The sequence below is a fragment of the Pelophylax lessonae genome (genome assembly GCF_965119305.1).
Source record: "Pelophylax lessonae genome assembly, chromosome: 4".
NCBI lineage: Eukaryota > Metazoa > Chordata > Amphibia > Anura > Ranidae > Pelophylax > Pelophylax lessonae.
In genome coordinates this window covers 506,178,608-506,206,340 of record NC_138771.1, presented here as the reverse complement: position 1 = coordinate 506,206,340, position 27,733 = coordinate 506,178,608, and the positions used below count along the sequence as shown (strand labels likewise).

Here is a 27,733-nt window from a genome sequence, read left to right as displayed (position 1 = left end):
CTCCCTCTATTACTTTTCTGGGGACAACCCAAAATTTAGGATTTTTTTTTTTTAACTTTTTTTTTCAATGATAATGGTAAACGGACAAATAGAGAGGGTGAATCTCCTTAATGGGGGCACAGATAGCCCTCTGCACTCTTTCCAAAACTAAAAAAAAATGTTTTGCCTTTAGTTATATTTTAGCCCCCAACACCTAAACCTTAAGGGTCCTTTCACACTCACCGCCTCCATTGGCGAACTCCGTGCTGCTCAGCGGGGGATTGATCCGTCGATCCCCGCTGAGCAGGCAGATGACGGCTCCCTCTCCACACTGTGTGCGGAGAGGGAGCTGTCAGAGCCCCCCTGCTCTCTATGGGGGGAATCGGATGAGAACGAACCGCCTGTCCGCTCTCATCCGATCCCCTGGGTGGATGGAAAATAGGGTTTCCATCCGTCCGGATTTCACGGACAGGCTCGGAATCTTATAGCAGCGGGTGTCAGCGGACAGGTCTCCCCTGACATCCACTGCCCCATAGGGATGCATGGAGAATCCGATCAGATCTGCCTAAAAAACTAACAGGCGGATCTAATCGGATTGTAAACGCTAACAATAAACATCTTTATTAGCTACCATTGGTCTGTTTTTTTTTTTTTTTTAATCTTGCCTTAACATACACTTTAACCAGTGCCTTACAGCATAACCTGTTCATAACTGTAAAGCAAATCCTAAAGCCAAACCTGTGCATAACACACTTTCTGATCCTTGGGGGGTTACATTCAATTCTCCACTGTGTCTATGAAGGGAGTCATGGTTGCCATCAAGGCTGATCTTCTTCAAATATGTCTGCCTGGACTGCAAACATGTCAGTATATGGCCTGGAGCTGAATGAAACTAGGGGGAGGGCCAGCATGACTGGGGCCTGCAGAAGAGGTGGAGTATTAGTGGGGTGATTTAGAATGATGCATTCTGTTTACCAGATTGAAGAGTTTAAGGCAGAGAGTGAGTGCTGTAGTGGGTAGAGAGGAGAAGGATTGTGTCAGAGCTCAGTCGGAGATCATCACAGCATCAGACAGTTTTCTCCCACCCTCCCTCCCTTGTTTGTTTGGGTTTAGGGGAGCCTCCTACTGTCTCAAGGTGCTGGGGTATTTGTTGATGGGTTTTCGGTTCTTATGTTGTTAGCTTGCCATTTAATTTCTTGGTCCTTTTTAATTTCTTGTCGTAGCAGCAGACAGGGGTCTTCTGGGTCTTTGAAGGCGGTGCTGGTTAAATAATTGTGGAAAATTGTGGGTTGAGCCCATCTGAGGTATGGGTGTCCCTTCCAACAAAACGGGTAACATCAGGGTATTAATTAGGTTGTATCTGGTAGTAGTTAAGTAGTTATTTGTCCCTAAGCTGGTGTAGTTACGTCTGGGGGCCTTTTATATTCTTGTTGTAGCAGCAGGCAGGGGGTCTATTGGGTCTTTAAAGGCGATACTGTTAAATAATAATGGAAAATTGTTTGGGCCCATCTGAGATATGGGTGTCCCTTCCTAACAATACGGTGGTAACATCGGGGTATTAATTAGGTTGTATCTGGTAATACGTAAGTAGTTAATTTTCCCTGAGCCGGTGTAGTTGCGGCTGGGGGCCTTTGATTGGGTGGCAGATACAACCAGTTAATCGTGAGTATATAGGCCTTCAAAGACCTTAGACCAGGCATAAGCTGAGATTGGTTTATTTGGTATGCATTGATTGTATTATATGCATTAAACTTGTTTTCTTGTGAATGTTGTATTTAATGGTTTGTAATAAAAAGGCTGTTATGGCCATTCGACTCCAAATAAAATGTGTCGTCTGGTCATTTTGGAAGGGGGGAAGGGTAAAGTGTTTAATGTTTTATATAGAACCGGAGTCTCTGCATTCTGCAGGTCCCTCAGTCATGGAAATTTAAAAACTGTATTGACAGATAAGCAAATCCTGCCAGGTAAAACAGTTCCACATCCCCCATATGTATTTCATGTCTGTATGTATTTCATGCCTGCTGGCTCCGGATTGGACGCAGTGTGTCCCGCCCTGTCTCACCCAGCATATAAGTAAAGACGTTTTGCCATTGGCCACACCCCCTGACGACGTCACGTGCCGACGAAACCGGTCGGAGGAGGAGCCTGCGGTACATCGTGCTGAGGCCAGCAAGGAGACACGGCGGCCATTTTATCGGTTGGAAACAAAGGTTCTGAGAGTATAGCTCCGAGACATGCTGTGATTTCTTCATGCAAACGTGAGTTGCCACTCTGCTTTTACTGAATAAACCTGTGAACGTACTTCACTATTGGAGTTGTCCCTCTTTTCCTTATGTTCACTTGTTCCGGTCGGAGCTGCTGAGGGAACACTGGGAATCGATACATGTCGATCTGGGCACTGATTTGATCACACAGGCTGTCTTTGATCCTTGTAATGGGGGTCATTGCAATTTGGTAAGAGGCCATTTATTATCTTGGTGGCGGTTCCTGCACTCGGGGCTTTTTCCAAGTTTGAAGTGGTGGACAGTTTCCCTTCTCTATTGGAGCACTCTCTGATGAACTTTTGTTTACTGCATTTTATTTGATCCATTTGAACATTTGTATGGACTGTGGATTCAATTGTGTTAGCGCTGCACCAATCCCATTTTATATCTGTATTTAGCTGTTTGCCAGGAGTTCAGCTTTCAATGATGATCAGAATGAAATACAGTATCTCATATGGCATGTATATGGTATAATATAGCACAGCAACAGGGTATTACACGGTTAATGCCGAATCTTCTGCGGGATGGCTATAAATCAGACTCTCCATGCAGTAGAGAAATGTAAAAGGGACATATGATCAGGTGCATCAGCCAGACTATAATTTATATATCTACAAAGCAGCCCCCTGCAGGTCACAAACCAACAGCGGAGAGCCTAGAATGGACACCCGCAGTGTTTAATAGCTGCATTCTTATGAGGGTGTTTTATTTTATTTAAAGAGTGCTGTGAACTTACATTTTTAGAGATTTGGCAAAGAAGGATGACAAACACATGTCAGTAATGTTTTCTTAAAGCCCAGTAGAAGTCTCCAACCTCTTCTCTGTATAGTCCCATATCAATCTCTATTATGATTTATAGCTGATGTTTGAGAATGCCTTAAAATCCCTTTTCCTGCAGCTTCCCGTGCTCCCCTTCCAGGGCTCTGAGCTGGCAGAGCTAAGTGACAGCCACACCCCACAGCATGTGTCCTTACACAGAGGAAGAGGGGCGTGTCTGACAAGGCCGGTTAAATTATGGTGTGCACAGGGCAATTTGGCAAAATTACAGAGCCTACCGCACTTTGTAGCCACTTCTGTAATTAAACTCCTATAGTGTATATAAGGTTGGAACTTTTTTAGTGTTAAAGGGTTAGAACCCCTGTTTTCATGGCTGCCTGTTCCTGCTAAGGTGACTGCTGTTACTGAGACAAAAACCAATAAGAAAAACAACATCATTTTACAGTTGTCACCTTTACAGAAGGAGAAATCTTCCTATTGGGACACAGGTTCCACAGGCTTTTCTCCTGTACTGAACTATCTCACTCTGATTTCACTGTACACTGAGCTTTTATTAAGATGTATAAGAAGCTGCAACCCAGTCTCATATCCTGACTAGAGAATGTTAAGCACCATCCTGACTGTCCCTGACTTGACCCTTTCATTTACTGACTTAAAGTTCTTTTAAAGAGAAAGTAAACTCTTCCTTTTTTTTTTTTTTTTGCTTCCCTGCAAAGTAAATGTAATATGCATTGCATACTAGCACATTATGTGACACTGATCTGCAAACAAAGCTCGCTTTGCCCCGGCTGGCGGCAGCATCCATCTTCGTCCGTCTTCCTTCCGGGTCTGCAGACTCCAGCTGTATTACTGGCCAGAGCCGCGTGACGTCACTCCCGCGCATGCGCTTGGGAGCCGCCGGTCATGGCACAGGGCTCTGAAGAAACAGCACGGATGGCAGTTTCTTCAGAATACATGCGCCGATGACGTCATTGACAGCATGCAATGTAAAAATCTCCTAAACGGTGCAAGTTTAGGAGATATTTACAGTACCTATAGGTAAGCCTTATTAAAGGCTTACCTATAGGTAAAAGTTATAAAGGTGGGTTTACAACCACTTTAATAAAAGGAGGCTTAGCATAAAATGTGGGCATTACATGAAGCTGTGTGCATGAAAATACAGCCTGCCTAGGAACACCCACTCCTCTAGGCTGTCAGTCATTCATTAAGGCATTTTGATGAATGCATAACTCCTCCCAAGACCAAGTTTAATACTTGCATCATGGCTGAGGGTGCTTGAGAGGAGCACTGAAGCAGGGGGCTGTGATGTGTTCAGGAAGCAAAACACTGACACACCCCCCCCCCCCCCCCCCCACCAGCAACGATTTGCCTGCATTGCATAGAGAAACACAGATATCATCACTGGGTCTAAAATAATGCAATGAAAGAAGAGAGGTTTTATTTAAAAATGTCATTAAGAGGGCAGAAGGGAGGGAAGGTAAAATTAAACTTCAGCTTTAGAAGACATCAGTTTACCTTTAGAGATTTCTTCTTACTTTGGGGTTGACTTAATACCCAAATAGCAAGGATAACTTGCCACAAATTTTTGACAATGTTAACGTGTAAGTCTGTTAATTTGTTGCACATTTTCACTGGCAAGTTGTACACTTGCAGAGCACAAGTTCTTGTTGACACTTTTCCAATGTGTAGAAAATTTGCGTAGCAAGTCTCTAGCAAGAACAAAGTTGCAGTGGTGAGTCTACAGCAAAAGCTCTGCAAGTCCACAGCATAAAAATTCAGCCACAGCGACCCCTGTGATGGGATGACTATTGCACAACATAACTGAACCAGAACTTGCAGCAGACTTGAAGAATGTTTGCAAAGAAAGTTAATATGGAGTCATGCAATGCGAACTTGCTGCAATTGTGCAAAAAACTTGTGAGGCCAGGCAAGTCTAGCAATAGCTTAGCAAGTCATTTTTAAACTTGCAGCACAATTGCTTGCTATCTGGGTAAAGGCAAATAGATTGTGCCCTTTGTAAAGTGCAGTTTCTCCAGAGCTTAGTAAATGAGCAGAAGCTCTGCTGACTTCCATCATCCAATCATGTGCAAGCATAAATGCAGTTGTTCTTTATTTTTCTTGCACATGATTAGCAAAGTGAAGCATTACCTCATTTACTAAGCTCTAGAGCAACTGCACTTGCAGAGTGCAACTGCACTTTGCACAGTGCACAGTCTATTTGCCTTTAGTAAATGAACCCCTTTCTGTTGTGTTCCTGATGCAAAAAGAGAACATACCAAAAACAGAGCCTGACAGAAGTTATAACCATTCCCTATTCAATGCAAAAAAAGCAAAAAATTGGCGTTGAATTCCAGAAAATCAGCCTCCACGTGAAAAAGAGAAGGCATACTATGGGGTGGATTTACTAAAGGCAAATAGACTGTGCACTTTGCAAGTGTACCTGCTCCAGAGCTTAGTAAATAAGCATAAGCTCCGCTGACTTCCATAATCCAATCATGTGCAGGCAAAAATGCTGTTTTTATCATTTTCCTTGCACATGATTGGGTATTCTTAGCAAAGTGAACATCTACCTCATTTACTAAGCTCTGGAGTAACTGCACTTTGCGAAGTGCACTGTCTATTTGCCTTTAGTAAATCAACCCCATAGTATGCCTGCACTTTTTTACGTGGAGGCTGAATTCCTTCAGTAAATCAACCTCTATGAGTTAAATCCAAGGAGGTGCATGATGTCCCCTGAAATATCTCTATTATTTATATCAGACAAGTTTATGCCTCTGCCAGTGCATTCACTGACACTCAGGGCTGTGAGAGAGAAGAGAGGCATACAGAGCAGTTATGCCCACCCCCCTCCCCTCTGCTGCCCATTCAGAAAAGCCTTTGTCTTTTGTGAATGACTTCACATAATACAAAGGCTTCTGTGATTGGGCAGGAGGGGAGGGGCAGGCATAGTGGCTGCACGAATTGTAATGTTGAAGATGCTCAGACCTGTAGCATTAGCGTCGGGCTCCCGGAAATACAACAATAGTTTTCCAGGAGTGCAATAAAACTGCCAGATGTTAAACCCAAGAGATGTCAAGCAGCTCAGACCAAAATTAGAACTATAGGCAATAATTTTGGATAGTGTAAGGGAGGGGTTTAACCCCTGTAAGGTTTTGCCCTCCTAGTCCCACTGGGGAAATTCACCTTCACTTACTGTTCCATAGCCAAACAGGAAGTGAGTGGAAACCCCTGAAAATTAGGGTAATCTCTTGAGGACCCACAGTTCACCAGATCCAGTGTCCAAATTGGAAAATGTCTCCTTTTTGGGGGACAAATTGTGCGATTTCTTTTACTTTCACTTTTAATAATAATGGTGAACAGGACAAATATAGAGGGTGAATCTCCCTAATGGGGCAGAGATTAATAAATAAAAACTGACAGGTGTTCTAATTCCTGATCATATCCAAAAGAAAAAAAACGCTTTGTCTTTAGGTATACTTTAACTCATAGTGTGCCTTCACTTTTTTACACAGGAGCTGAATTCCTGGAATTCAGCTTTAAAACCAGCTGATGATCACAAAAAAGGAAAGTGAGAGTGCTGCAAGTGGCCTTAAAAAATACCAGTTTGACATGCCGTATGTATATGACAGAGAAGTTGGCCACGACTCTGCCAAACTCTGTCTAGTGTCTTTACATGAAAGTACCAAGAGGTTTTATGCAGCCCCAGTGAATTCCCACCACATCAAACCCTACCTCAATCTGAGCCGTATGGTTAGCGTAGTACTTCAAAGCTTCATCGCCGCCATCTGGGTCGTTCCCCGGCTTCAGAATTTGCTGTAATAGCTTGGAATGTCGTGCCAACTGAAAAAACAGAAACATTTCATTTATGTGAATGAGACATGCAGATATTTTGCCAAGGTGAACATTTTGCTTCACTGAACTAATATTGATGAGACGTAAGGCTGTCGGTGAACAGTAAGGAATCATTTCAGGTCTCTATAGCATTTTTCAGAAGTGTTCTAATGGACCTTACAGTAACTTTACAACCTTGCAGAAAATACATTTGTTAAATGACACAATATGCAGGAACAGTATAAGTTCTTCAGAAAAGCTCCATATTTTATCACTAAAAAGAGCTCAAGCCAGTAGCTTTGCTTATGACAAGATGATGTCATCAGTCTGCTGCAGGCAGGAGGAAGCATTTCCCAGGGGTCTTCAAACTATGGCCCTCCAGTTGTTCAGGAACTACAATTCAAATCATGCTTAGTCATGTCTTAGCATGTCAGAGTTTGACAATGCCCCATGGGATCATGTGTAGTTCCGCAACAGCTGGAGGGCCGTAGTTTGAGGATCCCTGCTTTAGACTCTTCACCCCACTGATTAGACTGCAACAATGTAACGTTGTAGCCATTGACAAGGTGAGAGGCTGCAGCCGGGGCAGATTGGTGTCAGACATTTGTAAACAAAGCCAAGAACTGCACAGACAGCAGGATTAACATGACTGTGTCATCTTCCTAGTCCAGGAAGTGGATAGTCACCATGGATGATGCCTGAACAAAGATGGCTCTGTTCTGGACAGAAAGGAGATGAAGGCAATGTCATGGGGAGTAGTTTAATAATTTGCTATTTTATTCCCAAGGCAATATTGTTTGTCACAGTTTTGTTACTATTTCCACCACCCTTATTCTGGTGTAATAAATTTCTTTCAATGGAAGAAAAGAAGGTGTCTAGACTCAATGTAACATTTTTTTCAAAGCCAAATTTTGCTGTTTTAAGTTTTTTTTTTCCCCCTGTCTGTCCACCTTTTTACCATTTTTTTTTTTAAAACTTCCCACGTGAAACTTTTACTGTAAAACAAATGTAAGGCACAGCGAAAGAGCAATTATTTCGCCATCTTTGTGGATAAGCCCCCTTTAGCCTTGATGTGCAAACAAAAGCAATAACGCCTTGCGAATGTTGCAAAGAACAAAAGATTTCGATCGCTCTGCATCAATGTGAGCCAGAAGACCGGTATCTTTTATCTGCTTCTCGGGGTTGCAAATTATAATGGTATTTTGAGAGAACTCCGAGTTATTCAAGGTAAGGCACAACAGGGAATGGTCTAATCAGGTCTGCGGGGACCCAGAACTTCCCCGATCAACGTCTACTTGGCAGAACTTTCAATTAGCTGCGCGGACTGAAATCCTAGCAGAGAACGTCTCGCACGCGTCGTCATGAAAAAGAACACCGATTGAGATAACACAGGAGAGCAAAGGGTGATGCAGGGGACAGATTAATTACCTGGATCAGAGCTAGGCAGTTAATTGCATGACCTCACGTGACCTGCTTATTCTAAATTCTTAGTGTGTAAAACTCTACACATCAAGGCTGGGGCCTGGACTTGTGGAAAGGCTGCAAAGGCCAGGACTGAAGACAAAGAAGGGCAGGGGGTAGCAGAAAGGCAATGGACGCGTCATGGTTGGATAAGTCTTTTTCATGCAAGTGTTTGGACAGAAAAATATTAGAAATTTACGTAATATTTCAAAGATACTTGTAAGATGTGTGTTCCATGAAAACTTTTTGGGCACGGACATTTCTTATTCCGTATGGAAATCAAGCCAGAAAAATCCTATAGGTTTTGGTAAGGACCATGTTACATGAGTTATCTTTTTGGATAATTCATTAGTAACAGAACTGCACGTGAAAGCACTCTCCTGCAACTATGGCTTATTTCTCTTGCTGACAAACACACTGAAGATTCTTGCCTGCCAACATGGGAGCAGCAATGGAGAAACACCTCAATAGCATGACACTACAAGAGCAGGTGAATTCCCTCTTTAGTAACCTTGTTGCTGAAATGTTGCTGTGACAGAACCAACCAGGACAGGGGCTTTTGGAGGGGATTGCAGGGTGGCCTCTTGCCTACTATGGGCCCTGGCTTTTTAGGGAACACTACTCTTTGGGAGGTGTGTGCCTGGGGGGCCGTTGGAGTGGTCTTACTTTGGATTTAGGTTCAGGGTTTCCCCAAACCACATGTGGGAACTGGAGGACCCACATACATATTTAGGGTCTCTAGGCCCAAACCAGCAATGACTGCTTCAAACTGTCAGACTCAGAGCAGATGTTAATATAATCAGCTCAAGCAACCTGGTTTTGGGGGTCTCCTGCTATAGTCTGTTTATTAAGGTGTCATGTGTTTATTAAATGTTTCTCTCCCATTGTGTGCATTCACATTGTTAATTAAGTCACCTATTGTTTCTGTCTGTTGGCTAACTCTTGCAGGTATCTATGATGGGATTAGCTTTGTGTCAGCTCCAACTCGTTATTAAAACCATTGAGTGATGTTTTGGGTAAATATTTGGTTTTATTGATCATGTGGTGACTGACCACCTACTTTTCAAGTGTATAAAAAGTCTGTACTTCTGTTCAATAAACAGTCATTCCTTTGGTTTTATCCCAACATCTTGTCTGTGTACGATGCTTGGGGTAAAAAAGGCTGGTATTCGCTCTTGGCCTGCTCAGAACGGTTTGGAGGGCAGGAGGCACTGTTTGGTGAAAGGAAGCACCCAAGCTGGGTACCAAAGCGGTTCCATCAGTTATCAAAAGAGGTGGGATATGGTCACAAAGGCTCACCCTGAACCGTGGGCAAAGTAACTTTATTATAAATATATTCATCAGTAGCTTCAAAGGATTTCTGAACACCAAATGCTTTTGCAAACACAGATATTACCTTGCAAAAGTAGTGGTGACATCATCACTGTGCTGTACATAGCCTCAGAAAAGCGTGCAGAAAGAAGAGCTGTAGGGGAGACCCAGCAGACCCCACCCACTACAGGCCACCTGCACAAAACTACAGGAGGGGTGGAGAGAAGTTTATCCTCAGAAAAGAGAAATGGTAGCAGTGATGGGTCTTTAATATAGGAAGCTCCTGCACACTGGATTACTGCACAGATCTGAAAATAATACACAAAGCATGCCAAGATTCAAGTAAAAATAAATATGCCTCTTGTATTTATGCTATAATCATGTAGCTAATAGTTCAGCTATAAAAAAAAAAAAAAGTAGGAAAGGCTATAAGGCTACCTGTGTCCTATTGGGGAAAATTATCTTCACTACCTGTCCCTCTAGATCAGGGGTGTCAAGCTAAATTTCACTGCGGGCCTCATCAGCATTATGGGTTCCTTCAAAGGGCCTGTTGTATCTATATAGCAGATGATACAAATCTAAAAAGGGGGTTGCACACCACTGGTATCATCCACAAGAAACTTTACTGGAGACTGCTCAAACAGAACATGGCTCTGCCACATTGTTCTGTCTGAGCAGTCTCCAATAAAGTTTCTTGTGGAATCTCTGTATGATACTAGTGGTGTGCAACCCTCGTTTTCAACGAACAAAGAATTGTATTATTCTCATTAAAATTCTAAGCAGATGTCAAGACCCCCCCCCACGATCAGAAGTCAAGAGTCAACCACCCTCCCTTACATCACAGTGCAACCCCCTTATTTTGTACCGCTGCCAGGAAGAAGCTGGTGGCGGATCTTGGAAGCAGAAAGTACAGGGTCTGGAGGAGGACTAGAGGGGGGCTGGAGGCAGCTGCCAGAATCTGCTGAATGCTGTGGCCGGAGTCTGTGGGGGTGCTGCAGCTGCACAGAGACGCAGGATCTGTAGGAGAAGCTCTGTCCTAATCTTTGCTGCTGACTGCTAGGACAGAGGGGAAAATGGGCCTGTTCGCAGCTGCATGAAGAAGCGCAGGATCTGGCGGAGTTCTGTCCTCCTCTCTGCTGCCGGCTGCTGAGACAAGGAAGGTGGGGGCAGAAATGAGGGGGTGCCGCAGCTGCAGGAGAGGTGCAAGGGCGACATGAAATGGCCTGGCGGGCCGCATTCAACGCACTGGCCTTGTGTTTGACACGTGCTCTAGATACAAGTAGTAAGAGGACATTTCTCCAATATATGGAAAACCCACTATTTTTGTCTTATTCAGTCTGGTACTTTCCAGGGGTGTTGCTTTTTCTAAAACTTCTGACCTTGTTGCCTTAGTCTACTGACACCCCATCCATAATTTAAAAAAGAACAAGCCCTGTTTCTAAAAAGGTTCATCACTAGAATATATTTCAATTGTTAGTGCAGCACAGTTGCTTAGTGATTAGCATGTCTGTCTTGAAGCACTGGGGCCCTCAGTCATCTTCTGGCCAGGACACTATCTGCATGGAGTTTGTATGTTCTCTCTGTGTTTGTGTGGGTTTAATCCCGCTATCCAAAGACATACAGGTAGGTCATTGGCTCAAATATGTGAAATGGGTATTTGTAAGCTCTTGAGGCAAGAGGCTGCCGTGAATATACAGTCAAATTTTCATCACTCTTAAATATCTGCAGTAAATAAATACTGTCCAATCAGCATGCTAAGCTGTTTTTTTTTTTTTACAGTTACCCTTTGGATGGGGGAATACCATGACCACTGTTAGTTGGGGAAAAGACAAACATTTCCCACTTTGGATGCTCACAGCTTTAACACTATGACAAGACATCTATATGAGGAAATGCACTGAGATCCTGAGATTATGATTTTTTCCCCGAGTACCACTAAGGAAAAAACAGACTGAATTCCCTGGACGTTTGCCGGATGGAGAGAACACAGCGATGTACAGAACGGGTGGTGGTGCACAACTGCAGCAGCTGGAGCAGTCAGCGAGCGGGAGCCTCACACCTCCACACTCCGCAGCAATTTAATTAGGTGCTGTCATTTCAATCCCAGACTGTGAGTCACACTGTTCTAGACTGCTGTCTGCTCCAGTGAGCGAGACTCACACACAAAGTTCTGCGCAAGAGAGACAACTTTCGCCGACACCAACAACAACAATTCACCGAGATCTGCCTGCTATAAATAAGCCTCATACTGCCTTGTCTCATTTGTTAAAGGCAAACTCCGGGTGATAAAAAAATTCCACTAAGAAAGCATCGCCTGTGAATTGTGACTGCTTTGCTTTACCATGACAATACACGGTACAATTTTTCACCAGACTTGAAAAATGGAGAGAAAGTAAGGAAATATAAAATGGTGACATATCTTATGGACTTCTTATGGAATGCGTTTGATTTTAGATGACTGTCCATTGTTCCCAATCAATGTTTCAGATAATAATCCGATTCAAATTTTGGAGTGCTGTCTTCAAAACTATGGTTGTTTTTTTTTTTTTTTTTTTTATTTCAATAATTTTTTTGGGTTTTAAAAACAGAATTAACAAATGAACAAACATTAGGGAAATGTCAAGTCGCATAAATACAGTGATTGAAAGCACAGACACCAGCATGACTACATAGAGTTAGAAAGTGACATCATATTTAATAAAAAAGACATAATGAAATAGTACCAAGGGGCCCATCCGACGTCCTCCCCGATCTGTCACCTATGGTCAGGGAGGCACCCGCTGGAAAAGGCCCGGATAGATTCAGGGTAAACAAGTGTGTCTTACAAACCAATAGAGATTACTTGAGAAATACTGACTCTAAACTGTCGAAGACAAGTAACAGGGAGGGAAAAGGTGTAAACGTCACAGATCTGTCATGGATTGTAACAGACAGTTCCAGAAGGGTATTTAGTGGTCCAGGGTTCCCAAATCAGGGAGGCAGTCTGATATTTATTAACAAATGAAGCAAACATTAGTTCGTACCTAGCGTGGGTTTGGATAGTTTGGATGGTCTCTGCAATGCCAGGGGGGTCAAGTCGTTTCCAATGTCTAAGGAGAACCAAACATGATGCTAGCAAAATGTGGGTGAACACTATTCTGAGGTGTCTGGGTATCCTTTCTATGCCAAGGGAGCAAAGTGCCAGTGGAGGGGTCAATTGGAATGGGAATCCCATGACGCTGGTCATGAGGCTTGAGACATCCCTCCAGTATTTCGACAGTCGTGGACACCTCCATAGCATATGGAAGAGGGAGCCAGGTTCACCGCATCCCCTCCAGCATAGTGGAGACGAACGTGGCGAAAACGTTGCTATGCGTTCAGGAGTGAGATACCACCGCAAGTTAAGCTTGTGGGTCAGCTCCCACAAACCGGCACATTTGGTGGCCGCGTAAGTTGTAGTCAGTGCTCTTTGCCAAGGTGTGGAATTGTACACCAAAGTCTCTTTCCCATTGTAGGTATGGAGTGGTTTTAACACAGGTGGTTTTATCCTGGAAAGCATTGTAAAATAAAGTGGTGCCTTTCGGTTTAGGGACCCGTGCTGTGAAGAATTGAGCAATATGCCATGGGAGGGTAAGAGTGGTGTTGGATGTCTTTTGGAGGAAGTGGTGGATCTGCATATATTTGTAATGGTCCTGAGCTGGGAGGTTAAATTCAAGCTGTAGAGAACGGAACAACTTAACTGCAGGGCCTACCATAAGGTACTCTACATCTGAGATACCCTTAAGGGACCAGGAAGTAATATTAAGATCAGGGATAATAATTGGTAAGCTGTGGATAGGTAAAGGAAGGGAGCTGGTCGGACCGTGTGTAAGTAGATGTGATTTTATTTAACTGGCCTCTATTAGAACATTGTTCTCATCTGAACTGGGTTGTCATGTTTGTGGGTCAATGCATAGAGAAAGGCAGCACACCAAGTTAAGATCCGAATAAACCTTTTACTATAGTCCCATTTCAGAATAAAAAACTGTTTTGAGAGCACAGTGGCCCTTTTTATCAAGGTGTCAAGCAGAGTCCAGCTTCATAAATAAGACCATCACACCCTTGAAACATATGTGCTTTATTTTCTCATATGGGGCGCTAGTAAACTCCTTACATTGGTGTGCTGGCTTTCCCTACTATTGGATTTACATCAGTGGTTCTTAACCTTGTTGGAGGTACTGAACCCCACCAGTTTCATATGCGCATTCACCAAACCCTTCTTAATTGGAAAAATAAAATATGATTTTTTCCAAATTCAAAACATAGGTATATATTTATACATAGGTGTACAAAATGAACAAAACCATTAAGAACATAGAACAAAACCATTAAAACATGATTTTCACACAAAAACATAATAATGAATATTTACTGCAATCATTGTGACTTCTACTGTTGTCTTTCAGAGACCTGTTCAGAAATGACCTCCGCCGAACCCGCGAGACTCACTCACCGAACCCCTGGGGTTCGATTGAACCCAGGTTAAGAACCACTGATTTACATGGTTAGTCATGTACCAACCCTTATATAGAAATTTGCAGGAAGTTTGTCTTGTATGATGTACTTTGCACTTGTGAGCCAAGCGACTGAAATTAGTCAGGTTGTTCATGCCATTCCACCTGCTTTGGATACCTAGGAGTTCCTTAAAAATTGCTACAGGCATGAGATAACAGCTTTCTAGCTGTTTGTTGGCAATAACAAGCAGCATTTTAATTAGAAGTCTCCAAACGTTCTAAAAAAGGGCCAGTTTGCCGGCCGGACAGTGGCCAGTGGGAGTAGAAAATTATATCAGTGGAAAGAATAGTGCCCCATTAAGAGTGTCAATATGAAGACTAGTGCCCCATCACTGGTATCAGTGGGAGAAATAGTGCCCCATCACTGGTATCAGTGGGAGAAATAGTGCCCCATCATTGGTGTCAGTGAAAGGAATAGTGTCCCATCATTGGTGTCAGTGAAAGGAATAGTGTCCCATCATTGGTATCAGTGAAAGGAATAGTGTCCCATCATTGGTGTCAGTGAAAGGAATAGTGTCCCATCATTGGTGTCAGTGAAAGGAATAGTGCCCCATTATTGGTGTCAGTGAAAGGAATAGTGTCCCATCATTGGTATCAGTGAAAGGAATAGTGTCCCATCATTGGTGTCAGTGAAAGGAATAGTGCCCCATTATTGGTGTCAGTAGAAGAAGCAGTGCGCCAAAGACCAAAGTCAAGCAAAGGGCTGGATTTTGGAGAACACTGTGCTATATGATCAAAAGTATGTGGACACCCTTGCAAATAATTGAATATTGTCCTCTTCCAAGATTGTGATAACAGCTTTGGGAAGCCTCTTTTCTGTTTCAGCCCCTGTACACAAAGCCAGCTCAAAAAAGACATGGTCTGACCAGTTCGGTGTGGAGGAATTTGAGTAACCTGCACTATATTAAACATCTTTGAGATCAACTGGAATATAGATGAACTGGAATATAGATTGTGAGCCAGGTATTCTCATCCAACATCAGTACCTGATCTTACAAATGTTAATTTGGCTGAATGGGCACAAATCCCTATAGACACAAAATATTGTGGAAAGCATGCTCAGAAAGAAGAGCAGAGGATGTCAGAGCCTAAAGGAGAGACTAACCTCATCTAATTGTTCAAAGCTTTAGAATAAGATGGTCAACAAGCTCTAGATGTGAGGGTCAGGTGTCTACGAACTTTGGGCCATATAGTCTACAGGAAGGCCCCAACCTCTACTTGTTGAGATCACCTGCCATCATCCAGATAAATCCCCCGCCAGTTGCTATTACTCCCACAGTGGCTAAGTAGCTAACACGTCCACCTAGCAGCACTGGGGTCATTGGTTTGAATCCCAACCATGGCCTTATCTGCTTGGATTTTACATGTTTTCCCTGGGCCTACTAGGGTTTTCTCCCACACGCCAAAGACATACTGGTAAAAATTGACCATAGTGTGTATATGTATGAATCAGTTAGGGACCTTAGATTGTAAGCTACCTGAGAGCAGGGACTGATGTGAATGAACAATATATATATATATATAACTAAATAAATTGTTGGCGCTATATAAATCCCTGTAATAAATCAATAAGTCAGATAGGAGCTGATTTCAGTTATGTTATAGTACTGCTCATCTCCATCCTAGTAGTAAAACATCGCTGTCCACTGGGTTAACAGTTAAAAACACAAGCACCTGATGAAAGAGCGCGCATGTCCGATCGGGACTTGGCGCATGCTCAGAAACGCGGCGTGCGCCTTCAGCTTCCTGGTGACGTTGCTGCATCTCCTCCTTCACCTCCACATCACAAGCATCATTCGGGACTTCGATGATCATGGGAGACAGCCGGCATCCTCCCTCCTGTGACGGACGGCTGGTCTTTGTCTTGTCCTATGTGTGGATGGATGGTACCACCCAGAGGAGCGTTGCTTATCCATTAAAATCACAGCTCTTTTATCGTGACTTCTTGTGAGTTGCTGCAGTTGTTTTTTATACACTACAATAAATATTGTCTGCACTTAGCGCGCTTTTCTTTGTGTTTTTTACTGGGTTAACAGTTGGTGCTTCTATTTGAAAGACGTCCATACAGGCCTCCATATCCAGTTGCTATTGCAGATTTATGCCTGGGTCTTTTTTTTTTTTTTTTCCCAGCATGACTGGGCCTCTGTGCACAAAGCCTTTTCCAATACATCGTTTGACCAGTTTGGTGTGGAGAAAGTCAAGTGGTCTGTACAGAACTCTGACCTTAACCCTACTGAACATCTTTGAGATGAATTGAAAGGCCAATTGCATGCCAGCTCTTTTCATCAAGCGTCAGTGCCTGACCTCACAAATGCCCTTTTGGCTAAATAGACATAAATTCCTAAGTAGTAATTGGTCACATAGCCATAAAGCCCAGTGTCTTTCTGGGGGCACCAGGCACAGCCAAAAGTTCAGCACACGGGGCTGAGAACAGGCTGTGGGGACTGCAGGGGTGCAGAAAGGGGCAGGCAACCTACCTATTTCCCATTAACACAAAGTAGATGCAATACGGGGTTCTCCAGGACGCGGAACTAATAGATACAAAATATGTGCTGACAGGTTTGTGCTGCATTTGTGAGTTTATAGCTGTTTTCAGTGCCATAGGTTTGCTTTAAAAAGGCAGCTCTGTACTTCACAGAGGGATGTGGTCCAACTCTGTGTGTACCAGGCCCTGATTAATCACACTCCAGGACCTCTGCGATATATTTATGTCTCCTGCACCCTGCGGGTCAGCCAATTACAAGAAATTCTGCCCGTTTCTGGTAAAGAGAGCAGCAGGTGGGGCACCAGAGGAGAGAGCTGTGCATAAACGCAGCTTTCTCAATCCCCCCCCCCCCCCCTCACATCACCACCCTCCCCACCAACTTCCCCTGGGGGGGCGGAGGGGGAGGGGGGGGTTGGGAAGGCACACAAAACTTTGAAATGCGACTGTGCCAATAATACAGTGTCTGCACCACAGATAGAAATAGAACAAAGAGGACCTGAAACTGAATCCTGCCGATAAAATAACTGATACGAGACAAGTTCCATCTGGAAAAGAGGAACCGCGCTTGGCCTGGCTGATACAGGACGTGGTGGAGGCGGCTAGCATTGGTGTGGCTCCGGTCTATGCAACACGTGTATGTGGGCTGATTTCCTCACCACAAACATCCGTGGTTTCATCCATTTTTTTCGTTCATTGCTCTGTCATTATTTTCTCCACTTGTTGCCTTTTTTTTTTTAAAGGGGAAGTATGTAGTATTTTCAACACAGGCTTATTTTGCTTAATTTTTTAACCAGATGTTATATACATATCTTGTTGCACTCTAAAATGACTACATTGAAAACAGCACCCTTGAGAGCTATCAGCAGCTTTAAAGTAATCTTGTGCTATGTTATTAGTTTTAACAACCTTACTTCTATGTACAGTTTTCTATGTAGCACTACTCCCATGGGAGCTGCTGGTTATGGAATCCCCTGGGTTACCCATAGCAACAACTTTGACAATATAGCATATTCTAAGTGCTTGGCTCAGTCAGAAAAATGTCCAGGGGTGTGGGTTTTTGTTATTTTATTGGCGAACTGGGATAGGAGAAGGGATGAGTGGGATACTCCAACTGAATAACTATGCACAATTGCTGGGACTTCTGAATAAAGCTGAGTGCGGCAAGGCCACTGCTTCACCTTGCCACTAAGTGAAGAAGAATTAAATGAACTGTATGTTAATCACTTTTCAGGGTCCTACTTGGCACCCCCCTTGTTCCTACTCTTCAGGGTTCTATACGGCACCCCCTTTAATCTGACACTCTGTACGAGCTGACCCCTTGATCCTCTGACTTTACTGGAGTGGTCCCCCTTCCTGGGCAGACCCTTTGGCAAGTCACCTGGTACTCACGGACACTGGATCCTCTGCAGCTCAGCTCCACTCCTGGTTCACTAGGCCGACTGCCTAAGACCACTTACCTCACACACTACAGGAGGAGAAACAGCCGCCTGCCTCCTCCTGGGACTCTGCTTCCCGCCAAAGACGCTCTGGCACATGTCCCCCTGGCTTTTATGAGACATCTCAGGATGTAGTGCAAGAGTTCCCACCCACTGAGACTCCCTCAAAAGCCAATGTGTCACTGGCTGGGTTTCCTCCACTGTCCAACACGCTCCCTTATTGGATACAGTGGGGACACTCCCTCAGACCCAGTGAATCACACCTGGAAACATGCAACAGGCAACCTAATAGATCAGGCTCCCCTGATAAGCAGAAGGAGCATAAGATGCTTTTACCTAGCACCTACCTAGGAGGGTGCTACATCTATATCTATCTGCAGCAGCCACATCTATTCATGACAAATGCAGTCTCTGCTTTCCTGCTTTACAGTGCTACATAAACTTTCTGCTTTACTGCTTCTTTCCCCAACACAAATCTATAGGTCGTGACTGATAATTAATCTGAGTGGTTGTTGAGCCATTGCAGTGAAATACATAGTACCCTCTAGTGGCTATTCTATGCATCTCTATATTTAATACAATGACGAAAATATGGAAGAGCACGTATGTAAAAATGTAAACGGCAAAAGAAATGACTATAGGGCAAACAATGAAATTAAATCTCAAAATATATACACTGATACTCAAAATATTTACTAGGAATATTTTATACTTTGCCTAGTATAGAAAAAAATCTAGCCTTAATGGATAAGTTCACCTTTGGAAACATGTTACATATTCCAACCGTTTTTAGGGTGGAACATGTAACATGTTCCCAATGCTGCAGCCGCTGCCCACACAGCCGTGTCATTGATTCTCAGAGTTCTGTGAATGAATAACAAGTACCAACATCCTTTGCGAGTGTTGACTTGTAATTAATTTATTCTACCTGTCAGTGTATCTGCTTGCCAGTACGGGATGTACGGGCACACTGATACACTCACAGGTCTGCAGGAGACCTGCATGGCACCAGCGATCTGCTGATCACTGGTACAATGCTTTACAGGTTCCAAAAACAGAAAAAAAATCAATGCACATTTTTTTACCTGCAAACAAAGTGTACATTTATTTTTTAAAGTGAACTTATCCTTTAACCACTTGCCGACCGCCGCACGACTATCTACGTCGGCGGTCAGCCTCTCACAGGCAAAGGGACGTAGGGCTACGTCGCTAGCCTGTGAGGGTCTAGGGAGCGAGCGCGCGCCGCCGGAGGCGCGCTCCCGCTCCCGCGTGGTCAGGGACCCCCCCGCGCGTGTGACCGGCGGACCCGATGTCCGCCGGTCACTCTGCGATCGGCGGGGGAGAGGGAGAAAGTCAGACGGCTTGTGTAAACAAGCCGCCTGTCATTCTCCCCGGTGTATGAATGATGATCATACGGTTCTACTATGTAGAACCATTGATCACTGTTCATAAATCTCAAGCCACAGCCAATCACAGTTAGGATCACGCCCCTAGGGACACACATAGCCCCTCCCTCTCAAAAAAGTTAACCCCTTCACTGCCAGTGTATTTTTACAGTAACAGTGCATATGTATAGCACTGATTACTGTAGAAATGTCACTGGTAACCCAAAAAGTGTCAAAAATGTCAGTCAAGGGTCCAATCTGTCCGCCGCAATGTCGCAGTACCGCAAAAAAAAAATCACAGATCGCCGCCATTATGCGTCAAATAAAAAACAACAAAAATGACAAAAATCTTTCCCTTTGTTAGTAAACGCAATAACTTTTGCGCAAACCAATCAAAATACGCTTTTTGCGATTTTTTTTTACCAAACATAGGTAGCATCAAACAAATTGGCCGAAAATGTTAAAAAATTTTGATTTTTACATTTTTTTGGGGGGAATTTCATATAAGAAAATGTGAAAAATATTGCTATTTTTGCAAAATTTACGCTCTTTTTTTGTTTATAGCGCATGATCAAAAAATCGCACAGGTGATCAAATACCACCAAAAGAAAGCTCTGTTTGTGGGAAAAAAAGGACGCCAAATTCGTTTAGATACAGCGTCGCACGACCGCGCAATTATCCGCCCCCTGGTCAGGAAGGGGGTAAAATCTTCCGGGGCTTAAGTGGTTAAAGCTGAGCTGCACCATTCCCTTCAGTCTTGCACAGTTGTACAAGCTCCTTTCCTGTACTGAAATTGCTTAATCTGATTTCACTGCACACTGCTAGCTTCGCATAATGTGCATTAGAAGCTTCAGCAAGTCAGATACAGGCCACCTCCATCCCTTACTGGAAGACATCTAGCATCATCCAGCTTTTTCCTCTCTAGCCTGACTGTCCCTGACAGCATTAAAAAATGCTTCAAGATGACTGGCTGTCAGTAGGAGGCGGGCTGTGTCTTTGCCTACCTTTGCATTGCCACAACTGGAACATGAAGGATAGCAAAGAAAACTCCTTCTACTTTATGTTCCATACCCTGTTTAGACCTTCTAAGCCACAACATAATGAGCAGAAGAAAAAGGTACATAGGGCTCCCTTATTTTTAATGCTTTCAGATGAGCAAGACAGTTAGTCGTGGCTTTACACACATTGAAATAATTTTCATAAAAAGATGTAAATATAGACAGGATTAGTGTTTTGTTGTCAGTTAGTGATTTATGGAAATATTCCTTAATCTTTTCAAAGCTGGAGCAATGGTTTAATGAAACAGTGTGCATACCTGGTGAGCCAAGATGTAAATGTTGTGTCCAACACACCTTGGGGACACTTGTTCATCCTGGCCGTGGTCGTCTTGGTCGCCCTCCAGTGCCTGGTTATAGGCTGCTTTAATTACATCCACCTGTATAACAAGATGAAGAATGGCAGATTATTGGGCTACCTATCAAAATCTGCACATATATTTGGGGCCTCTTTATAGATGGACAAAATTACTGTTCTTTAAGTAGAACTCCAGTTTGGATTTTTTTTTATTATTTTTGCCGCAGAGGGGGTCCTGACACTACTTTTCTCTTTTCTTGTACACTACAGTTCTATATCCAGCATGCAGGGCAGCTTTGTGTGCTCTTCTATGGGAATAGCTTTGTGGGAACTTCCAGCTGTGCAACACTGAACCTCAGCAGCCACTTCCTGTTGTGGCCAGGTGGTGTTTTATTGCCCCCCTACAACACAACATGGGTGACAATGATCCAGCCACCACCAGTGGTTTATGCTATTGGCTGAAACAGCACAGTAGCCATGTTCACGACAGTTCAAACCACACAGACTTTTAAGGAATTTAGTCCCTACATGAGCTGCTACCTGCATATTGCCATAAAACAGAAAGGGGAAGAGTGAGACTGGAGTGGTCATGTGAATGCTATAACTTATTCCTAAAACAGGTATTGAACTAGAAATATATAATAAATAAAGAGACTTCATTGTCCAAATGAGGACAATAAATGCCCTCACCCCCTCAACAAATTCCCCAAATCCTTTATTCCAATACTCACCTTTTTTAATCCAGAGATCTTTCTGCCATGGCCCCATTCATTCTTTTGGGTATTCAAACTTATGGTGGCCTCCAGCGGTCCCTAAAGCTGGCCATATGTATATCTAAATTCAGCTAGATCAGCAGGGACCAGCCAAATTTTTATCCATCAATGGCTGTTCCAACTGATCAGCAAATGGAGTCAATCAGCTACATCACTGGCGAGTGTATTCTGAGGAGCCCACGCTGTCAGAATACAATAGCCCAAAGGTGAGGATTTATCTATCTTGCTTGTGTCGATAGGGAATCCGTTTGTTTTTTTTTATTTTTCCTCGATCAGCCTAGTGCGACTGGCTAGGGCTTGGGGCCTGGTAATCTAAATTACGCCAGTCTCAGCCAAAAAGTCTAACCAATGAGGCATAGTGCAGAATAAGCATAGGTGTTGTGGCCTAGTGTGGATTCACACAGTGGGGTCCCAAACCCCTAGTGCTACTCTGGCAGACCCGAGATACAACTCCCAATGAAACCATGGGCCCTCTGCCTTCCCAGCCCTTAGCCAAGCAAGGCAGCACTGTTCAAATTAAGAGGCACTGGGCCCCTTGGAATCCCCCAACTCACCCAGTGGGCCGGTTTCTGTTCCCACAGGATGATCCTTCAGGACCCTCATCATACCTGCAGGAATACTATACAACTAGCTACTTTAGCCATAAGGCCAGAATGATGGTGGAGAACCACTACTGGACATTGATAAGAACCAATACTAAACTCGATCTTAGACAAATGGGTGGGAAGGACCGCAGTGCACATGCGCAGAATAAGCAGGAGTTGGGCCATGTTTGAATGAAAAGATCACTGGAATGGGGACATGTATTATGCTTGGCTGCCTGCACTTAGGGTTGTGGGTGTATTTATTAAAGGACAACAAAGGTACCAAAACCAAAGGGTAATGTTGCCTTTGAAGTGGCCCTGTATTTTTGTTAAGTGGCACATGCACCCTCAAGGTTCCTCCACATGCTTTCAGTTCATTTCCAGAGCAGCCTGGGAGTCTCAAAAATCAGGGGGCATTAATATGTAAATATAGACTTTCTTCTAGAAGGCAACACTTGGCTATGCCTCATAATTGGCCAATCGATTTGATGGGCAGCCTCAGTAACTAATTAAAAGGTGAAGGAGGCAGAGCCAATAACCAAGCAGAAAGTCTGTTTATGTACAGTAGATTGTCCATATTCAGGCATTAGTGTATATTATAAACAACATTAAGAAAAAAAATAAAAATATTTTTACCACAGACACTTTAGGTAAAAAAGTCTAAACTGTTAATTTTAAAATATTAAGAAAGATGAATTATACATTTCAACATTTATAAGGAGGCCCAAAATTACATGACCAATAATCCTTACCAGTTCTCCTGGTCTCATGTTAAACAGGATCCTCTCCGCGTTCTCGCTGTCATGGCGGCTCTCCATGATGGCCAGAAGCAGTTTGGAGGCATTGTTCTGGAAGCAGTAGAGTGAAAATTAAAAAGTTTCACTAAACCTGCATCATAAGAAAACGATCAATAAATGGTGTATTACATGCTGTTGATACTCAGTCCCTATGGGATTTGTTTTCTGAATAACAGCCAACTCCCTCCCTCCTCTTCCATGCACACAAACCAGCCTAACACAATGGAGCGGGATATTACATGTAGATTATTTGAGGCTTCACCTCCATCTTATTCTAAGACACAGGCTGGAGGAGCGTGACACAGCCTGTGACTGGCAGAAATCCACCCACACCGTTTATTTTCCCTACAAACGAATTAAGGATTTATTTCAAATATACATTTGCATGACAATTTAAAACAGTTTATTGATATTAATCACTTCAGCTCCAGAAGGTTTTACCCCCTTAATGACCAGGCCATTTTTTGCGATTTGGCACTGCGTTACTTTAACAAAAAATTGCACGGCCGTGCGACGCTGTACCCAAATACAATTGATGTCTTTTTTTTCCCACAAATAGAGCTTTCTTTTGGTGATATTTGATCACCTCCTGCGGTTTTAGATTTTGCGCTATAAACAAAAAAAGAGCGACAATTTAAAAAAAAAAAAAAAACGCCATATTTTTTACTTTCTCCTATAAAACATTCCCAATAAAAAAAATTAAAAATCAATTTTTTTTTATCAGTTTAGGCCAATTGATATTCTGCTACATATTTTTGGTAAAAAAAAATCCCAAAAAGCGTATTTTAATTGGTTTGCGCAAAAGTTATAGCATTTACAAACTACGGGATAGGTTTTTCTTTTTTTTATTATTAGTAATGGCGGCGATCAGCGTTTTTTTTTTAGTGGGACTGCGACATTGCGGTGGTCAGATCGGACCCCCAACTGACATTTTTGACACTTTTTGGGGACCAGTGAAATTAATACAGTAATCAGTGCTAAATAATATGCACTGTTACTGTATAAATGACACTGGCAGGGAAGGGGTTAACAATGGGGGTGATCAAAGAGGTTAATGTATGCCTGTTGGTGCTTACTCACTGTGTGGAAGAAGGGCTCTGTGACAGGCACAGAGAGATTGGGGTTCCAGCTTAGCTGAAACTCCTGATCTCTCCCTGCCTGTGTGACAGAAGACTCGCCTGCTTTGTTTACATAAGCAGGCGGGTCTTCTGTCAGTTTCTCTGACGATTGCGGGAAGCCGGCGGCAATCGCCACCGCTCCTCCCGCGGCCCGCCTCCCGCTGTGTCTAAACACAGGGGGAGCGTGGCTCCGGCAGCGCACGCGCACCGCCGAGACCACGTGCACAGTATATCCGCGGTGAGCAGTCGGCAAGAGGTTAATTATTTTTACTCTGCCATCCAAAAAGGCTGTTTATTTTTTTTATTGTGAACATGTGACCAGCGGCAGAGGATTAGAGCCTCCTCTTGCTTATGTTTCCCTGCAGACATGCTGGGAAAGATCTGGGTCATGTGACAGCTGTATATCGATTAGGAAAAAGGTACTTAGATGATTTTTTTATATACCTTATTACAGAGTCATCAACCACATACAGAAATAGAAGGGAAAATGTAAATGAAACACTGGTTAATTTACAAAAACTGGAGCTTGCAAAATCTGGTGCAGATGCGCATGGTAGCCAATCAGCTACTAACTTCAGTTTGTTCACTTAAGCTTTGACAATAAGGCTCCTTTCACACACTAAGTCCGTCAAACGGACTCCGCTTTTCTCAGCGGGGGATTGAGCCGCTGATCCCCCGCTGAGCAGGCAGGTGACCGCTGTGTCTCCACGCTGTGTGCGGAGACACAGCTGTCAGTTCCCCATGCATCTCCATGGGGGAAATCGGATGGGAACGGGCCGTCGGTCCGTTCTCATCCGATCCGATCCGCTGGACGGATGGAAAATAGGGTTTCCATCCGTCCAGATTTGACGGATCGGGTCGGATGTCAGCGGACATGTCTCCGCTGCCATCTGATGCCCCATAGGAATGCATGGGGGGACCGCTCAGATCCGCCAAAAAAAGGGACAGGCGGATCTGAACGGTCCGCCTGTGTGAAAGGGGCCTAAGGCCCCTTTCACACATACGGTCCGTTCAGTTCATCAGTTCAGTCACGTCAAAATGTATCAGTTTTTCATCCATTTTTCATCCGTTTTTTCATCCGTTTTTCATCAGTTGTTATCCGTTTTTCGTCAGTTGTTATCCGTTTTTCATCCGTTTTTCGTCAGTTGTTATCCGTTTTTCATCCGTTTTTCGTCAGTTGTTATCTGTTTTTTATCAGTTATCATCCGTTTTTCATCCGTTGTCATCCGTTTTTCGTCCGATCCGTTTTTTTGATGGATCAAAAATAGGGTATTCATCCTTCAAAAAAACGGACATTGACGGAAGCGGATGAAAACGGATGTTAACTGATGATCATCCGTTGTCATCCGTTTTTACATAGAGATACATTGATTTCCGTTTTTCATCCGTCAACAGATGGATGAAAAACGGACAAACGGACAGCATGTGTGAAAGGGGCCTAAAACCTGCAAGCTGATTGGCTACCATGCACAGCTGCACCAGAGATTGCACTCTCCAGCTTTAGTAAATCAACCCCACAGTGTTTAGTATCACTTTAAGTAGTGATGAACCCACATGACACAAATGTTAAAGTGAAGCTCTGCAAGAAAAACCTTATCTAGATGTGGATGGTGATGGATTAGAATCACTGTCAGCTTTTTATTGCTGTCAGTGTCTCCACTGGGGGGATTCACTCATTCACTCTCGATTGGAGAATACAAATTTTAAAATCTGAACTCCAGTCATATTTGCAGACCTGCAAAAATTGTACAGGCTCCTTTCCTGTACTGAAATTGCTAACTCTGATTTCACTGCACACTGTGAGCTTCTCACAATGTTCACTGGAAGCTGCAGCAAATTGGACAGAGCCTGCCTCATTTTCTGGCTGGAAGATGTCCAGCATCGCTTAGCCCTTTCCATCCCAGCCATACTGTCCTTGGCCGGCCCCTTACATTTACTGGATTTCAGTTTTTGCAGTCATGGAGGCTCATGTCACTTTGGACAGATTTCCTCTCATTTTCTGCGACAAGGAAAAACCTGGCAGGGGTTTTACCTATTCTCTGCGCCACTTTCAATGCACTTTAATAAATGTAGATTAATACATTAAAGTGGAAAGGCCTTCCTAACTTGTAATTAGGGAAACACTTTTCTACAAAGTAGCAACTGTGTAGCTCTGCCAGAAGCTTCTAAACAGAAATCTGTATTTTTATATTACATCAAATTTTTTGGATGGTATATTGCGTACTTTTAGTTCCACTTTACTAAAAATATACACATTTGCTATTATTTCTAAACTCCTATCCCCTTGGTAACAAATTAAAAAACGACTAAAAATAAAGCACTTATTTAAATCTGAACTTCAGGCACGCAGCTAAATACACAGTTTATATATATATGGGAGCTGTGTGACCTGCCAAAGGATTTATATTTCTGTTCACCCAGTCCCAGGATTTGCACATTTCTACCCCACAACACTTTTTCTCTGCTGCTGTTAAGCAACTAAACTAGGTCAACTCCATTGCTAGCCTGTAATTGAACAGTGAAGGAGCAGCAACAGACTAGTAATGCCACCTCTCTGCTCTGTCCTCCTGTCAGCATATTCCTTGTCAGCACATGTTAATGTAACACATTTGGCTCCAAGATCTTTCGATCTCATATATCCTTATACAGCTACTCATTGATAGGATACAGAAGAGGGGTTTGTCCAAGCTCCAGGGAACAAAGTATTGAAGTGGTTGTAAACCCAAAACCCCAAAGCACCATTCTTTGGACAGTTTAGTAGATAATGTTATTATACCGAATACACATTGTGTGTACCACTCAAAAAGTCATCTTTATTTGGTTGTAACCCTCTGTCGATCTTTGGGTGTGGCAAAGCACCAATGTTGGGTGGCCTAACATCACACTAATCCCAGAGTCTCTCTATGTACTTCAATGTCTCTCTCTTTCTCTCTGTATTCTCTGCTATCTCTCTCTATGATGTCACTCTCTCTCTCTCTCTCTCTGTCTCCCTCTCTCTGATCTCTCTCCGATGTCTGTCTCTCTCTATCGGTCTGTCTGTCTCTCTCTCTGATATTTCTCTTTTTGATGCCCCTCTCTCTCTCTCTCTCTCATGCCTTTCTCTCTCTCTCTAATGCCTTTCTCTCTCTCTCTCTAATGCCTTTCTCTCTCTCTCTCTCTCTCTCTCTCTCTCTCTCTAATGCCTTTCTCTCTCTCTAATGCATTTCTCTCTCTCTCTCATGCCTTTCTCTCTCTCTCTGATGTCTCTCTCTCTCTGAAGTCTCTCCCTCTCTCTCTCTGATGTCTCTCCCTCTCTCTCTCTGATGTCTCTCCCTCTCTCTCTCTGATGTCGCTCCCTCTCTCTCTCTCTGATGTCTCTCCCTCTCTCTCTGAAGTCTCTCCCTCTCTCTCTCTCTCTCTCTCTGAAGTCTCTCCCTCTCTCTCTCTCTCTCTGAAGTCTCTCCCTCTCTATTCTCTCTGAAGTCTCTCCTTCTCTCTCTGAAGTCTCTCCCTCTCTCTCTCTCTCTGAAGTCTCTCCCTCTCTCTCTCTCTGAAGTCTCTCTCTCTCTCTGAAGTCTCTCCCTCTCTCTCTCTGAAGTCTCTCTCCCTCTCTCTCTCTCGTAAGTCTCTCCCTCTCTCTCTCTCTCTCTCTGAAGTCTCTCCCTCTC

The 27,733-nt window shown here is 43.5% G+C and overlaps 1 protein-coding gene and 1 long non-coding RNA gene across 2 annotated transcripts in view; one reads left to right on the top strand and one right to left on the bottom strand.

Moving 5' to 3' along the window:
• The window catches only part of ITPR2 (inositol 1,4,5-trisphosphate receptor type 2), a 611,059-nt gene that overhangs the window by 137,839 nt on the left and 445,487 nt on the right, over nucleotides 1–27,733 (bottom strand). The window contains exons 44-46 of the mRNA XM_082252924.1: nucleotides 22,924–23,019; nucleotides 20,777–20,896; nucleotides 6,753–6,860 (exon numbers count right to left, since the gene is read on the bottom strand). Of these exons, the coding sequence (XP_082109050.1) occupies nucleotides 6,753–6,860; nucleotides 20,777–20,896; nucleotides 22,924–23,019 (324 nt within the window). The remainder of the gene's footprint in view (nucleotides 1–6,752; nucleotides 6,861–20,776; nucleotides 20,897–22,923; nucleotides 23,020–27,733) is intronic.
• LOC309552123 lies at nucleotides 1,017–1,885 on the top strand. The gene is made up of 3 exons (XR_014225125.1): nucleotides 1,017–1,122; nucleotides 1,206–1,283; nucleotides 1,494–1,885. It is a non-coding gene; the product is annotated as an uncharacterized lncRNA (long non-coding RNA).